This window comes from Chiloscyllium punctatum, chromosome 18, assembly GCF_047496795.1.
Source record: "Chiloscyllium punctatum isolate Juve2018m chromosome 18, sChiPun1.3, whole genome shotgun sequence".
NCBI lineage: Eukaryota > Metazoa > Chordata > Chondrichthyes > Orectolobiformes > Hemiscylliidae > Chiloscyllium > Chiloscyllium punctatum.
In genome coordinates, this window is record NC_092756.1 from 82,269,165 (window position 1) to 82,285,252 (window position 16,088).

General features: G+C 46.3%; 1 protein-coding gene across 2 annotated transcripts in view; it reads right to left on the reverse strand.

Annotated features, from left to right (window-relative positions):
• The window catches only part of LOC140488940 (ICOS ligand-like), a 41,243-nt gene extending 28,249 nt beyond the window's left edge, over positions 1 to 12,994 (reverse strand). For both annotated transcript variants that reach the window (XM_072588159.1, XM_072588158.1), the window contains exon 1: positions 12,739 to 12,994. In XM_072588159.1, coding sequence (XP_072444260.1) covers positions 12,739 to 12,791 — 53 coding nt within the window. In that variant the 5' untranslated portion in view covers positions 12,792 to 12,994. The remainder of the gene's footprint in view (positions 1 to 12,738) is intronic.
• Between the last annotated feature and the right edge of the window lie 3,094 nt (positions 12,995 to 16,088).

Below are 16,088 nucleotides of genomic sequence, written 5' to 3' on the forward strand. Positions count from 1 at the left end.
GGGAATGCCGGCCTGTATCCACGCTGTGGTGGCTGCTGCTGTAATGGTAAAAACATCCACCCCTATTGTACCGGATTATCCTTGTACAGTTTTTGTTCCTCATTCGGTTTCCCTGCTGCTTAATTCAGCAGTGACTCAGCATTTTATGGCATCAAGGATAACTGGCTATGAGGTCGGCCTGTTTTCTCTCACTAATCTTAAGCTTCAGCATGCCTCCACTTTAAACCCTGCCACCCTTCTCCCTGTTATACAGCGTTCCCCGGCAGAGGATCGTGATTGTCTGCATGTAGTCCTAGAAGTTGTCCCCCTGCATCCCGACCTCTCTGGAACTCCATTAGACAACCCAGACATGATCCTTTTCACAGACGGCTCCTCTTTTTGACCCTCCGATCACCAAAGGGACTTCTGCGCAAGCAGCCGAACTGGCTGCCCTTACCAGAGCCTGTGTCCTTGCTGGCAAGAGGTCTGTTAACATTTGCACCAACTCCAGACTTGCCTTTGGAGTGGTATATGACTTTGGAACCCTGGGAAACAGAGGATTTATTAACTCTTCTGAAAGGCCCTTGCAGCATGCCCTGCTCATCAACAATCTTTTACAGGCCACTATGCTCCCCTCCGCCATAGCGGAAATAAAGTGCACCTCCCTTACCGCCACTGATGACCCAATCGCCTGACGGAATGCTTGCGCTGACCAAGCTGCTAGGTGAGCAGCATTAGCTCCCACTGTATGGGCTCTACAAGCTCCAAAGACAGGGGAAGCAACAAAGGTTTTAGGTCTAGTAGAGGGGATGCAGACTACACAGCAACGCACTCCACAAGCTCAGAACAACATTTGGATGTGCATAGGAACTAAGGAACCCCCTTTAGGGCTAATGGTGCATCCTGACGGAAGATTCATTTGTCCTAAAGCCTACTTGCATGTTCTTGCACTGGCTGCTCATGGGGTCGGTCATGCAGGAGAAGAAGGGATGATCCGTGCGGTACTACAAACTTGGTACCGACCAGGCTTTGCAGCAGCAGCACAAGTGTCAAAATATCTAATATGTCTACAGAACAGTAATGCTCAACCTTTAGCCAGGTATGATCATCTGCCAGTCCGAGACGGGCCCTTTAATCATTTACAGAATGATTTCATTCACGTGCCAGCTATACAGTGTTTAAAGTACATGTTGGTTGTTGTTAACATGTTTTCTAAATGAGTAAAGGCCTTCCCCACAAGGAAAGATGATGCTAGAACAGTGGTCAAATGCCTCATGAGGGATTTGACCCCTAAGTTTAGAATTCCAGGAAGCATTAACAGTGACAGAGGTATTCACTTTACTGTGGCAGTCTCAGACAATTTTACTAAAGCACTAGGCATCGTGTAGAAATGTCATATTCCCTATCAGCCCCAGTGCTCAGACATGGTGGAATGGGTGAATGGTATCCTTAAAGCCACTCTGACAAAGATCTTACAGTACACAGGTCTACCTTGGCCAGAAGCCCTACTCTTTGTCCTGCATACCATAAGAAACCAGGTCAACAGAACCACAGGACTTACCTCATTTGAGGTCCTGAGAGGGAGACCAATGCCTACGGGGAGGGGGGGATGAACTCCAAAATTTCCAGTGGATACGGCATTACTCTTGACACAGGAAGCTGTTCTGGATTATGTCAAAGCACTCTGTAAGATGATTACCCATACCTATGATCGGGTAATGGAGGCCATTCCCGCACCTAGTGATGACCCAATGCATCCCTTCCAACCTGGAGAGTATGTCATGATAAAATCATTGGAAAAGAACTCCCTTTCTCTAAGGTGGAAAGGCCCATACCTCGTCCTCCTGGTAAGCCGGATGGCTGTCAAGGTAAGGGAAGACCTGAGTGGACTCATGGGACCTGCTGCAAGAGAGCGCCATCCCCAGAGGGACTCAAGCAGAAAACGCCAGAGGCATCAGCTCACCCGCCATCCACAATATGTAGAGACTGATCGCCATTTCAGTCTCTGTGCTCCTCATTGCCTTGTTCAAAGGCGAAAGTGAGGACTGCAGATGCTCGAGATCAGAGTCAAGATTAGAGTGGTGCTGGAAAAGCTCAGTAGGTCAGGTAGCATCCGAGGAGCAGGAAAAAGCCTTTCATCAGGACATCGATTTTCCTGCTCCTCGGATGTTGCCTGACCTACTGTGCTTTTCCAGCACCACTCTAATCTTGATATTGCCTTGTTCATAATGACTGGGCATGAGGGGTACAGGGAAGATGGAATGATGAACTCTGTCACAATGGAGTTCATGTCAACACTTTCCTTCACATGATTTACACTTACACACAGAAGGTTAACCAGTCTAGCTGCTGGGTATGCGCCCATATCCCCATACACTCTAAGAGAGGAAACCCCTGAGACCCATCCCATTTAATGAATCTAAAATAGCTGAATGTGGTTGGAACAAACAGGTCCTCCGATATGTTTACCTGTGGGGGAGGTAGGTTTGCCTGGGAGTCTCACAACCCTTTTATGCGAGACCCTGACAGGGCCAATTCTGCCACCAATAACGGGTTCCCTTGGGAGTCCGCAGGTTATAATATGGAAAAGTGTAAGGGTTGGTTCCGGCTTCACCACAACCTCTGGCATACACCCCCAGCTCTGGTCCTCACTAATACCATAGGAAGGGGTACACCTACGGGAACCATCTGCTTTAAAAGCAGCCGCACATCAGGGTGGAATGCTGGGACCAGTAAATGTACCCATTCCCTGCTTCTTACCCCATCTGTGCACTGAACCACTTCTACTGGTAGTATCCTGAACCTTGAAGTTCCCAACAAGACTACTACAAGTGCCAAGTTCACAAGTCTTTGGACTGGAACTCAGACCAATTACTTGAGAACTTATAATGGCACCTATTTCATTTGTGACCATAAGGCCTACCCTGCACTTGGGTAGTTCCTATCTAGGGTATGTGGTTCCCTTTACTTATGGCTCACATTCCTCCCTGTTCCAACGGTCTTGGCCTTGCACCAAGAGAGCTATAACTGACACTGAGAAATTCTTGGCCATTCTCTTCCCCTCTTATAGACCACTCTACTGGTAATGGAGGTCAGGAAATTGGCCTCAATTCTTGAGGAAATAGCGAATGACATGGCAGCAGCCCTTGACTGTGGAGGTGGTCACCATTCGCACTGTCGTCCTACAAAACAGATTGGCCTTTGATTATCCAGTAGCCCAAATAGGGGACACTTGTGCCCTCATTGGGTCTGAATGCTGCAGCTATATTCCAAACTCAAGTGAGAACATTACCAATCACATTTGGAAGGCTGCCTCCAAGCACATTGGGATCCCCTTGGGATCTGTGGTGCTGGATGAGTGGATGGTTCAGTCCCTTAGAAAAGGCTCTCTAGCAGGTCCTCATTATATTTGTTGTCATTATTTCAGTACTTATCATCTGCCTTAAGCAGTGTTGTGCACACTTTAGCTTGCTATTACTACCCTCAGTCCCATTCACTTCCCAGTTGGTCACAATCCCCCTCACTGAAATCCCTCACTCTGATACAAATGGGTTACCCCTTTGATTCCAAGCTTCTAGCATCGGATAATACCCCAGGCTTCGGCTACATTCCCCCTTATGCAGGTAATCCTGACCTGTTGCTTTGATCTTATGATCAAAAAGGAGGGATTGTGGGAGCTGTTTTTGCTGGACTGCCTGTTTGCAGCCATTTTTAGTCAGTCATGATTTTGCTCTCGCTTGGCTTGGCCCCTTGCCCTAGCCTGTTAGAACAGTCTGAATCAACCACATAGCTTCTGCTTTTCCCACATAATTCATGAACTGTTTCTCTGTAGACACCTGCTAAGCGAAAGGACAACTTAGCCAAACATTATCAGCATGTGAATGTAGTGTGCATTGACTCGAGGTCTGAGAACAATAGCTCATTAATGTATAGCTCTAGGCAAGGTATGACCTTAGACTGGTGTATAGCCACGTAGGCCCTCGAGTAATTATCTTGTGGTTCAGCTTGGCATTTGTTGGACTATATAAATCCGTGGTGATCTAGAGTGCTTTGGAGCAGCGCCGCACCAAGGTTAGGAAAGGTGTGCTCCCTGTGATATCATGCAATAAGTTTGTCAATACACAAGGTCTGAGTCCGGGGAATTTCTCCAACAATATTTTAGAGGTGAATATAGAAAGTGTGATTTGTAAATTTGCAGATGACACCAAGATTGATAGTATAGTTCCCAGTGAACAAGGTTATCTAAGATTAGCACTGCTGCCTCACAGCACCAGGGACACATGTTCAATTCCTGCGTCGGGTGACTGTGTGTGTGGAGTTTGCACATTCTCCCCGTGTCTGTGTGGGTTTCCTCCGGGTGCTCCAGTTTCCTCCTTCAGTCCAAAGATGGGCAGGTCAGGGTGTTTTGGCAATACTACGTTGCCCGTAGTGTTCAGGGATGTGTAGGGTAGGTACATTAGTCAGGGGTAAATCTAGAGCATTAGGGTAGGGAAATGGGTCTGGGTGGGATACTCTTCAGATGTGTTGGGCCAAATGGCCTGTTTGCACACTGTAGGGTTTCTATGAAATTACAAAAAGATCTTGATCAATTGGGTCAAAGGGCTGAGAGTGACAGATGGGTTAATTTGGATGAATTGAAAGGACGTTGTGAAACTTGAAAGGGCTCAGAAAAGATTTACAAGGACGTTGCCGGGGTTGGAGGATTTAAGCTATCGGCAGAAGCTGAAAAGCCATACCTCAATATGCAAAGCCAATCAAGGTGACTATCGATGTGTTGCCAGGTTTGGAGGGTATGAGCTGTAGGGAGAGGCTGAATAGGCTGGGTCTATTTTCCCTGGAGAGTCAGTGGCTAACGAAACCATGAGGGGCATTGATAGGGTAAACGGTCAAGGTCTTTTTCCCAGGGTAGGTGAGTCCAAAACTAGATGGAACAGGTTTAAGTTGAGGGGACCTAAGGAGCAATCTTTTCACAGAAGGTGGTGTGTGTATGGAATGAGCTGCCAGAGGGAGTGGTGGAGGTACAATTGCAACAATTAAAAGGCATCTGGATGGGTATATAAATAGGAAAGGTTTGGAGGGATATGAACCAAGTGCTGGCAAATGGGGCTAGACTAATTTAGGATATCTGGTCGGCATGGATGCGTTGGACTGAAGGGTCTGTTCTATGCCGTATATCTCTTTGGCTCTATGACACTAAATTGCATTTTGCTAAAACAAACAAAGGCAAGGCTTACACAATTAGAAGCCGGGCCTTGGGTAGTGTTGTAGAACAGAGAGACTTAGAGGTTCAGTTACATAGATAGGGTGGTTAAGAATGCATTTAGCATGCTTGCCTTCATTGCTCAGACCTCTGATTTTAGGATTTGGGCTCTTTACACTGAGCTTGTACAGAGCATTAGATTACTTACAGTGTGGAAACAGGCCCTTCGGCCCAACAAGTCCACACCGCCCTGCCGAAGCACAACCCACCCATACCCCTACATTTACCCCTTACCTAACACTACGGGCAATTTAGCACGGCCAATTCACCTGACCTGCACATCTTTGGACTGTGGGAGGAAACCGGAGCACCCGGAGGAAACCCACGCAGACACGGGGAGAATGTGCAAACTCCACACAAAGAGTCGCCTGAGGCAGGAATTGAACCCGGGTCTCTGGCGCTGTGAGGCAGCAGTGCTAACCACTGTGCCACCGTGCCGCCCACGAGCATTGGTGAGGCCTCTTCTGGAATACTGTGAATAGTTCTTGTCCCTCCATTATAGGATATTATTAAGCTGGAGAGGGTTCAGAAGAGATTTACCAGGATGTTGCCGAGAATAAAGGGTTTGAGTTATAAGGAGAGGCTGGATAGGCTGGGACTTTTTTCACCGGAGCATAGGAGGTTGCTGGGTGACCTTATAGAGGTTTATAAAATCATAAGAGGCATAGCTAAGGTGTCTTTTCCCTCGACTGAGGGATTTCAATACTCAGTGCATATTTTTAACGTAAGAGGGGAAAGATTTAAAAAAGACTTTCGGGGCAATTGTTTTACACAGAGAGTGAAATGTGTGAGGAATGAACTTCCGGAGAAAGTGGTGCATGTGGGCACTGTTACAACTTTTAAAAGAGACTTAGATAAATACATGAATAAGAAATGTTTGGAGAGATATGGGCCAAATACAGGCAGGTGGGAGTAGTTTAGTTTGAGAATATGGCTGGCCTGGACTATTGGACTGATTGGTCTGCCTCTGTGCTGTATTACTCTCTGACTGAATATATGTTTAAAATCAGGAGAGGTTTTGCATGAGTACACAAAGAGAAACAGATATCAATGTTTAGAGCTTCAGTAAGCAGAGGGTGTGGATATTGTGCAAAGGGCAAAAGAACCAAGGGTGGCGGGAGTAAAATGTTCAGGATTTGAAATGCAATGCCCAAGAATGTGGTGGAGGCACCTTCAATTGCTTTGCCACAAATAAATTTTGGAAGAAAGAAAATCACAGGGATTTGAGGAGCGAAAACTGGAGTGGAATTAAAGACAGCCGAAAAGAGCCAGTGCAGACCAGATTACTCAATGGCCTTGTCGTGTGTTGAACTAATCTGTGAAGAATAATATCAGCACCTTTAATAATGAAACTCTTGTCACTCGTCCGCTGAAAAAAAAAGGATATTTCTTTTCATTCTACGGACCATGGGAATTCCCCACTTAAAGATAGTTCCTCAGTGGGAACAGAAACAGTCATTAATTGTAGGGGTTTTCCAAATAGTCACCAGGAATAAAAAGAAAAAGGAGTTCCTTGTCCCAGTGTTCCTTGTCTCTCTTCCCACAGCTCTTCCTCATCACTTCAGAAGTCCCCCACCTTCCTGAAGTGCACTTGCAATTACAGCAGTGCAAGGAGGTTTCTGCAAAAGTTGGAGCTCTTAAAGAGAAACGGGATCAGAGCAACATCAACATGTCAATTTTGAAATGCAGAGTTACGGATTCTCTTCACATGCCAGTTGTCGGGCATGGAATTCACTCTCTGGAGACAGACCTAGAGCAGCCATGCCTGCCTGTGTTTCAATTTCCTCTTTTGCATTCATTTGGCATTATTCAACAGCTTGCTGTGGTATTCAGTTTCATAATCTAGCCTCGTCTGTTATTCAGCCAGAGTCCCCAGAAGCCTAAGGGATCCCCCAGCATAACGAAAGTATTACGTACAATTTTCAGGTCATTTTTATCTTGAAATACTTTTCATTATTTGTACATTTTGATTTTAGAAGAGGAAGAGGCGACTTAATTGCAACATAAAGTCATAGAGCCATAGAGCTGTACAGCACGGAAACAGACATTTGCTCCAATTTGTCTATGCCGACCAGATATCCTAATCTAATCTAATCCCATTTGCCAGCATTTAACCTATATCCCTCCAAACTCTACCTTATTCATATACCCATCCAGCTGCCTTTTGAATGTTGTAATTGTACCAGCTCCAACATTTCCTCAGGCAGTTCATTTGATACACGCACCATCCTCTGCATGAAAACATTGCTCCTCAGGTTCCTTTAATATCCTTTCCCCCTCAACTTAAACCTGTTCCATCTAGTTTTGGACTCACCTACCCTGGGAAAAAGACCTTGACCGTTTACCCTATCAATGCCCCTCATGATTTTGTTAGCCACTGACCCTCCAGGGAAAATAGACCCAGCCTATTCAGCCTCTCCCTACAGCTCATGCCCTCCAAACCTGGCAACATATCGATAGTCACCTTGATTGGCTTTGCATATTGAGGTATGGCTAACATGGACAGTGATTAAGACAAGTCCTGAGGCATCTTGGTCTGGTGAACATGAAAAAGGTGTTTCCTTTTCATTTATAACATTTCTTCAGTGGGTGTGAGAATCACTGTCTGGCCAGCATATGTTTGACTACTTGTGGGCGGCACGGTGGCACAGTGGTTAGCACTGCTGCCTCACAGCGCCAGAGATCCGGGTTCATTTCCCGCCTCAGGCGACTGACTGTGTGGAGTTTGCACGTTCTCCCCGTGTCTGCGTGGGTTTCCTCCAGGTGCTCCGGTTTCCTCCCACAGTCCAAAGATGTGCAGGTCAGGTGAATTGGCCATGCTAAATTGCCCATAGTGTTAGGTAAGGGGTAAATGTAAATGTAGATGTAGGGGTATGGGTGGGTTACGCTTCGGCGGGGCGGTGTGGACTTGTTGGGCCGAAGGGCCTGTTTCCACACTGTAAGTAATCTAATCTAATCTAATTCATATTGCCCTTAAGAAGATGGCCGCGAAGTATCTTGAACCGCTGCAGTTCATTCTTAATAGGTGGCCCCACAGTGCTGTTAGGGAGGGAGTTCCGCGGGTTTTGAACCAACAACACAGAGGAACAGTGAGATATTTCCACGTCAGAATGGTAAGCGGCCTGGAGGAACCCTTGTAGATTTAGATTTAGATTTTATTGTCATGTGTACTCACGTACAGGAGTACAGTGAAAAGTGTATAATGCCGCCACACATGGTGCCATCTTGGGTTCAAAGTAGTAAAAGAAACAAAATTAAAAAGTCAAGCATTACATTCATAAAATAAGTAGAAACACTTTTTTAAACATTAAAGCTCTTCTTAATATAAATTAGAAAAATCAAGGAATAAAGTTAAAAGTTCAACAGTCTTTGATAGCCCTCCACTTAGCTCAGCTACCTGTTCTCAATGTTGTCACCTCAGATACCAGGAACGTCCCTCACCTTGAGCCCTTCTCACACACCGGGCTATAATGCCATTGCTGTTGCTGCAGCTGCTGCCTCCCCGATCTCCTGCTGCCTCTAGAACATGCCTGGGCAGGAGCCACTTGCACACCGAGACACCGCCACACCGGGGCTGAGGGACTAGGGTAAGACACTGTCACAGACTGCCCAGACACCGGTTTGAGACACCGCCAAGCTGGGCCAAAAGACCACCTTGTGCCACCAAGAGATCACGACAGACCACCAAGAGACAGGACCAAGGGACTGCCATAGGCTGGGCCAAGACAATGCCTCTCCAATGCTGAGGCCGTGAGTGAAGAAACGAACAAAAGAAACACCCAGATAGAAACAAAAAGAGACAGAAAGAAAGACATAGAAAGGAGAAAGAAATGGAGAGAGTGGATGAGCTCTGACTGAAACATCCTAACTGCCACCATCTTAGATTTGGTGTTGCCAAGCAATGGCTGCCCTCAAATTCCCAGATTGCAGTGGTCATGTGTTTGAAAGGCACTATCTGGGGATCCTTGGCATATTGCTGTGGGGCACCTAGAACTAGGACGCTGTTTTAAAATGTGTGGGGGTTTCCTATTTAAAACAGAGATAGGGTGAGATCTTTTTCTCACCAATTTTTTTGGAACACTCTTCCTTGAAAGGCAGTGCAAGTGGAGCTTTGAATACCTTTCAGGCAGAAGTGGATAGATTCCTGACAAACAAGGGAGGAAAAGGCCATCAAGTGTAGGTGGGAAGCTAGGTCTATCAGATCAGCTAAAATTGTATGGAATGGCAGAGGAGGCTCTAGACACCATGTTGCCTACTCCTACTCCCAACTCATGTTGGTAATAAAAGATAATCATTTGTTCGATGGCTCTCTACTTCATTTTCATTTTTGTTTTGTAAAATATAGACATTGGGAGGTAGCAGGGAGTGACTGTTGGGGCTTCACAGAATTTCACAATAAATTATGGGGTTCCTTCATTAAAAGAAGTAAACCATTATGCTAACCAACCCCTTCGTAAAAAATGTTTCACTTGGAATTCCCTTTTGGATTTATTAATAACTCTTAGGTTTATGGTCGTAGTTTTCACTTGAAACAGGCTGAGCAGTGTTGTTTTAAATATTGTTCCGCAAATGATTAAATAAGCATTTTTGTTTAAAGTCTATGGCAGCAGATCAACACCACAGTGTGTTGTAGGCCATTCGAACCATCGAGCCCACATCGACCTTCCAAAGATCTTCCCACCCTGACCCATACCATCCCTGTAACCCTGCATTTTCCCAGGGCTAATCTTAGCCTGCACATCTCTGGACACTATGGGAAATTTAGCATGGCCAATCCACCTAAACCACACAATTTTGGACTGTGAGAGGAAGCCGACAGTAAGGAAACATCAACTGTTGGGATCTTAAAGTAAGTGAGGAATGCCTGGGTATGAAACAAAAACAGAAATTGCTGGAAGAGCTCATCAGGTCTGGCAGCATCTGTGGAGAGAAATCAGAGTTAACGTTTCAGATTGAATGACCCTTCCTCAGAACATACTAAGTTTTGAAGAAAGGTCACTTGACCCAAATGTTAACAATGACTTCCCTCCACAAAGGCTGCCAGACCTGCTGAGCTTTTCCAGCAATTTCTGTTTTTGTTTCTGATTTATAACATTTGCAGTTCTTTCCATTTTTAATTTCCAACTATGGTTCCTTTGCTTAGAAAGGGAACACCACCCATGATACTGGTTCACAGCTGAGTCATAGAGGTCTACAGCATAGCCCCTTACCCCGTCAAGTCCATGTTGTCAGCTATGTTAAGAACACATCTATCTCACTTCATGTCAGCTGGGGATCATTGGTTGCATGTTTGCCTGTGAATCACATGGTTTTGGATTCGTATCCCTGTTCAAAGGAATACAGCTGATAATTGAGTGCAGTTCAGAAGGAGTGCCGCACATTTGGAGGTACTGGCATTTGAATGCAATGTTTAGCAGAGGCCCGATCTGCCCTCTCAGGTGCCATTTTGAAGAGATGGTTTCTCCCCAATGCCCTGATAAAATTCAACCCTTAATCAACTTCACAAGAGAAACAGATTATCACGTTGCTGTTTGGGGGACTTTGCCAAACACAAATTAGCCACTGTGATTCTTACAATATAGCAGTGACTATGTTTCAGAAGGTGTTTCATTGGCTGTAAAACACTTTAAGACAACCAGCGGGTGTGAAAAGTACAATTTTGTTTATTACCTGTTCATGGGATATGGGTGTCACTGGCAGGACCAGCATTTATGCCCATTCCTTATGACCCAGAAGTCAACCACATCGTTGTGGATCTGGAGTCACAGATTGGTCAGGTCAGGTAGCGATGGCAGCTTTCCTTCCCTCCAGGTCATTAGTGAACCATAATGTTGGAGATGCCCATGTTGGACTGCAGTGGACAAGATCAGATGTCACATGACACCAGGTTATAGTCCAACAAAATTATTTAAAATCACAAACTTTCAGAGCTGCTTTAGAACTATAACCTGGTGTCATGTGACTTCTGAATTAGTGAAACACATTGTTTTTTTACACCATTCAAGACCTATCTTTTTAATTCAAGATTTTAAATACAAAATCATTGTCTGCCATGGTGGGATTTGACCCATATTCCCAGTGTTTTAGTTTAGGTTTCTCAATTAATAGGCCAATGGCATTACCACAACATCACAGATTATAGAGTCTTAGAGATGTACAGTCTTAGGTCCAACCTGTCCATGCCAACCAGATATCCCAACCCAATCTGGTCCCACCTGCCAGCACCCGGCCCATATCCCTCCAAATCCTTCCTATTCATATACCCATCCAAATGCCTTTTAAATGTTACAATTGTACTAGCCTCCACCACTTCCTTTGGCAGCTCATTCCACACACGTACCACCCTCTGAGTGAAAATGTTGCCCCTGAGGTCTTTTTTACATCTTTCCCCTCTCACCCTAAACCTATGCCCTCTAGTTCTGGACTCCCTGACCCCAGGGAAAAGACTTTGCCTATTCACCTTATCCATGCCCCTCATAATTTTGTAAACCTCTATAAGGTCACCCCTCAGCCTCCGACGCTCCAGGGAAAACAGCCCCAGCCTGTTCAGCCTCTCCCTGTAGCTCAGATCCCCCAACCCTGGCAACATCCTTGTAAGTCTTTTCTGAACCCTTTCAAATTCCACAACATCTTTCCTATAGCAGGGAGAGCAGATAGGAAGGATTCCCTAAACACGTAGCACTTCACTTATTCACACGTCTACCACTGATGGGTGGCCCAACAATATAAAAAGAAGCATATGTCACAGTACTAAAGGGGTTCCTTGATAAGATTTGGTCCTGACTTTGTCGTTTGTTTATTGTGTCAGTCGCCATGCCGTATTCCCAGTTAGTCATCGCCGCTCTCTTCCACAAATGTCAAAGTAACTCTGTGGCTGACTCTCTGTGAAGTCCCCAGCACTATTCACCTGTTCTCTCCCACACACTTGAGGCTTTGACCGCTATCCCACGACTTCCCCACCCATGAACCCTTCATCATCCTGGTGTTGTGTGATTTTTTTTTTAAAAAAACTTTGTCCACTCCAGTCCGACACTGGCTCCTTCAAATCACTCTGTCTCACTCTGCAGACATTGGGACAGCGAAACGCAGAAAGTGTTGATCTGGCCTCTTTGAAAGCTCACTCCACTCTCCCTTACAAATCCAATTCCCTAACGGAAGTCACTGTTGGCTGTTTCCAACGCCTTTTTCAAAGACCGCATTCCCTCTCCTATTTTTGAAAAACAAAACTCCTGGTCGATCAGGAGGCGGGGAAAATTCGATTCAGGGTGTGATGGCCCCCACAGTCGAAGTGCCGCCTGGCAATCTCGTCTCGATCCATCAAAAATGCAGATCAGACAGTGAGATGCAGCTTTTGGGAGGGCAGCGGTGCTCCTGAAACGGTTTCGAGCGAGGGAGACAGAGGGGAAAAGTATGAACAAGTTGGGGGGGGGGGGAAAAAGTGAACACGTTGGCATTTTGTACAGGTTTACTCTCACGACCTGAATAACTGAATATCGTACCTGAAAGTTGGCCTGTGTCCTGGGTCCATCTGAGGGGGGATAAAGTCCGCCATGCCTTCTGTGGCGAAGGGTACTGAGAGACACCAGGCAGCAGAGATTCCAAATGATAGATTTCCCCCTCTATTCTAACTCCTAATATCCTTGTGCCTAGACAGTCAATATCATCAAGTCTGACTCCCCAGTAAACCCTGGAGTCAGCACCGAAACCAGTCCTGTCGCAGGGGAGGGAAGTTAAACACTGAAACCTGGCAATCGAAAGTTGTGAGGACTTTTTCGAAACTTTCTTTTTCTTTCTTCGAGCGCCCCCAGGCAACCGCCCGCAGATTTTCCAACGCGAAGTTGCAATTTACAACTTTTCATTTCTTTCATGATTCATGCGGCCGGCGGTGGGGTGGGGTGTTTGTCGCGTCGGGAGGGAAATCCCAAATGTTTCTTCTCAATCTCCGAATCCAAAATATCATCTTCCTGGTCTGTCGGCCACACCTGTCAGAAGTAAATGCCCGCCTTGTTCACTTGCTCACTCTTACCCTTTTTAAATAACTGGGGTTGAGGAAGGACTACAAGTCACAGAGAGTTAGATTAGATTAGATTACTTACAGTGTGGAAACAGGCCCTTCGGCCCAACAAGTCCACACCGCCCCGCCGAAGCGCAACCCACCCATACCCCTACATCTACCCCTTACCTACACTACGGGCAATTTAGGATAGCCAATTCACCTGACCTGCACATCTTTGGACTGTGGGAGTTGGGAGGATTATAATTTATACAGGGATATGCATTTCTCGTAGCTACAGGACAAACCCAACACACTTTACACCTGACTAAAGACAGTACACTGGATGCTGAAAATCAGAAATAAAAGCAGAAATTGCTGGAAAAACTCGGCAGGGTGGCACTGCTACCCTCACAGCGCCAGGGTTCCAGGTTCGATTCTAGCCTCGGGTGACTTGCCTGTGTGGAGTTTGCACATTCTCCCCCATGTCTGTGCGGGTTCCCTCCCACAGTAGCAGAGATGGGCAGGTCAGGGTGAATTGGCCATGGGAAACCGCCTGTAGTGTTAGGTCCATGAGTCAGGGGTAAACGTCAGGGAATGGGTCTGGGTGGGGTGCTCGCCAGACGGTCGGTGTGGGCTTGTTGGACCGAAGGGCCTGTTTCCAAACTGTGGAGAGAAAGCAGAGTTAACTTTTTGTTTCCGGTGGCGGAGGCTGGTACAATTATAACATTTAAAAGAAGTCTGGATGAGAAGGCGTTAGAGGGATTTGGGCCACATGCTGGCAAATGGGAGGAGATTGATTTAGGACATCTGGTCGGCATGTAGAAGTTGGACCAAAGGGTCGGTTTCCGTGTTGTCCGTCTCTATGACTGGAGGACGCGCCGTCAGATCACTTTACACCTGATTGAGGTCATAAGATTGGAATCAGGGCAGCCAATTTATGCACAGCAAGCTCCCACTAAACAGCATAGAGTCATAGAAATGTACAGCATGGGAAACAGACCCTTCAGTCTAATTTGCCCATGCTGACCAGATATCCCAATCCAGTCCCACCTGCCAGCACCCGGCCCATATCCCTCCAAACACTTCCTATTCATATACCCATCCAGATGCCTCTTACATGTTGTAATTGTACCAGCCTCCACCACTTCCTCTGGCAGTTCATTCCATACACGTACCACCCTCTGCATGAAAAGGTTACCCCTTAGGTCCCTTTTATATTTTCCCCCTCTAAATCTATGCCTTCTAGTTCTGGACTATGCCACCCCAGGGAAGAGAATTTGTCTATTTATCCTATCCATGCCCCTCATGATTATATAAACCTCTATAAGGTCACCACACATCCTCCGATGCTCCAGGGAAAACAGCTCCAGCCTGTTCAGCCTCTTCCTGTAGCTCAGATCCTCCAACCCTGGCAACATCCTTGTAAATCTTTTCTGAACCCTTTCAAGTTTCACAACATCCTTCCGATAGGAAGGAGACCAGACTTGCACGCAATATTCCAACAGTGTCCTGACCAATGTCCTGTACAGCCACAACATGACCTCCCAACTCCTGTACTCAATACTCTGACCAATAAAGGAAAGCATACCAAACACCTTCTTCACTATCCTATCTACCTGCGACTCCATTTTCAAGGAGCTATGAACCTGCCCTCCAAAGTCTCTTTGTTCAGCAACACTCCCTAGGACCTTACCATTAGGTGTGTAAATCCTGCTAAGATTTGCTTTCCCAAAATGCAGCACCTCGCATTTATCTAAATTAAACTCCATCTGCCACTTCTCAGCCCATTGACCTATCTGATCAAGATCGCGTCGTAATCTGAGTTAATTTTCTTCACTGGAGAAAGTGAGGACTGCAGATGCTGGAGATCAGAGCTGAAAATGTGTTGCTGGAAAAGCGCAGCAGGTCAGGCAGCATCCAAGGAGCAGGAGAATCGACGTTTCGGGCATAAACCCTTCTTCAGGAATGAGGAAAGTGTGTCCAGCAGGCTAAGATAAAAGGTAGGGAGGAGGGACTTGGGGGAGGGGCGTTGGGAATGTGATAGGTCGGGGGAGGTCAAGGTGAGGGTGATAGGCTGGAGTGGGGTGGGGGTGGAGAGGTCAGGAAGAAGATTGCAGGTTAGGAAGGCGGTGCTGAGTTCGAGGGATTTGACTGAGACAAGGTGGGGGGAGGGGAAATGAGGAAACTGGAGAAACTCCGAAAGCGTCGCTCCGAAAGCAAGTGTGCTTCCAATTAAACCTGTTGGACTATAACCTCATGTTGTGTGACTTTTAACTATGTTAAATGGGATAATGGTCAGATTGTCTGGTTTTATTTTGGTTGTTCTTGATTGAGGGATAAATGTTGATCAGGACAACACAGGAGAATTCCCTTGCTCTTCTCTGAAACACTGAGATCTTAGCTGAGGGCAAGTGGGCCCTCAGTTTAGCATCTCATCTGAAAACAGCACCATCAATAGTGCAGCAGTATCAGACTTGATTTTTGGGCCCAGGTTGAGCAGGAGTTGAAGCTACAACCTTCTGATTTAAAGGCAAGGCATGTGGATCAGTGGTTAGCACTGTTACCTCACAGTACCAGAGACCCAGGTTTGAACCCAACCTCGGGCGACTCCCTGTGTAGAGTTTGCACATTCTCCTCATGTCTATGCGGGTTTTCTCTGAGTGCCTTGATTTCCTCCCACAGTTCAAAGATATGGAGGTTAGATGGATTGGCCATGCTAAATTGCCCCACTGTATCCAGGGATGTGCTGACTAGGTGAGTTAACTGTAGTAAAGGCAGAGTTACAGGGACAGGCTTTGGCCTGGGTCAAGGTGGGATGCCCTTCAGAGTGCTGGTGCAGACTCAATGGGCTGA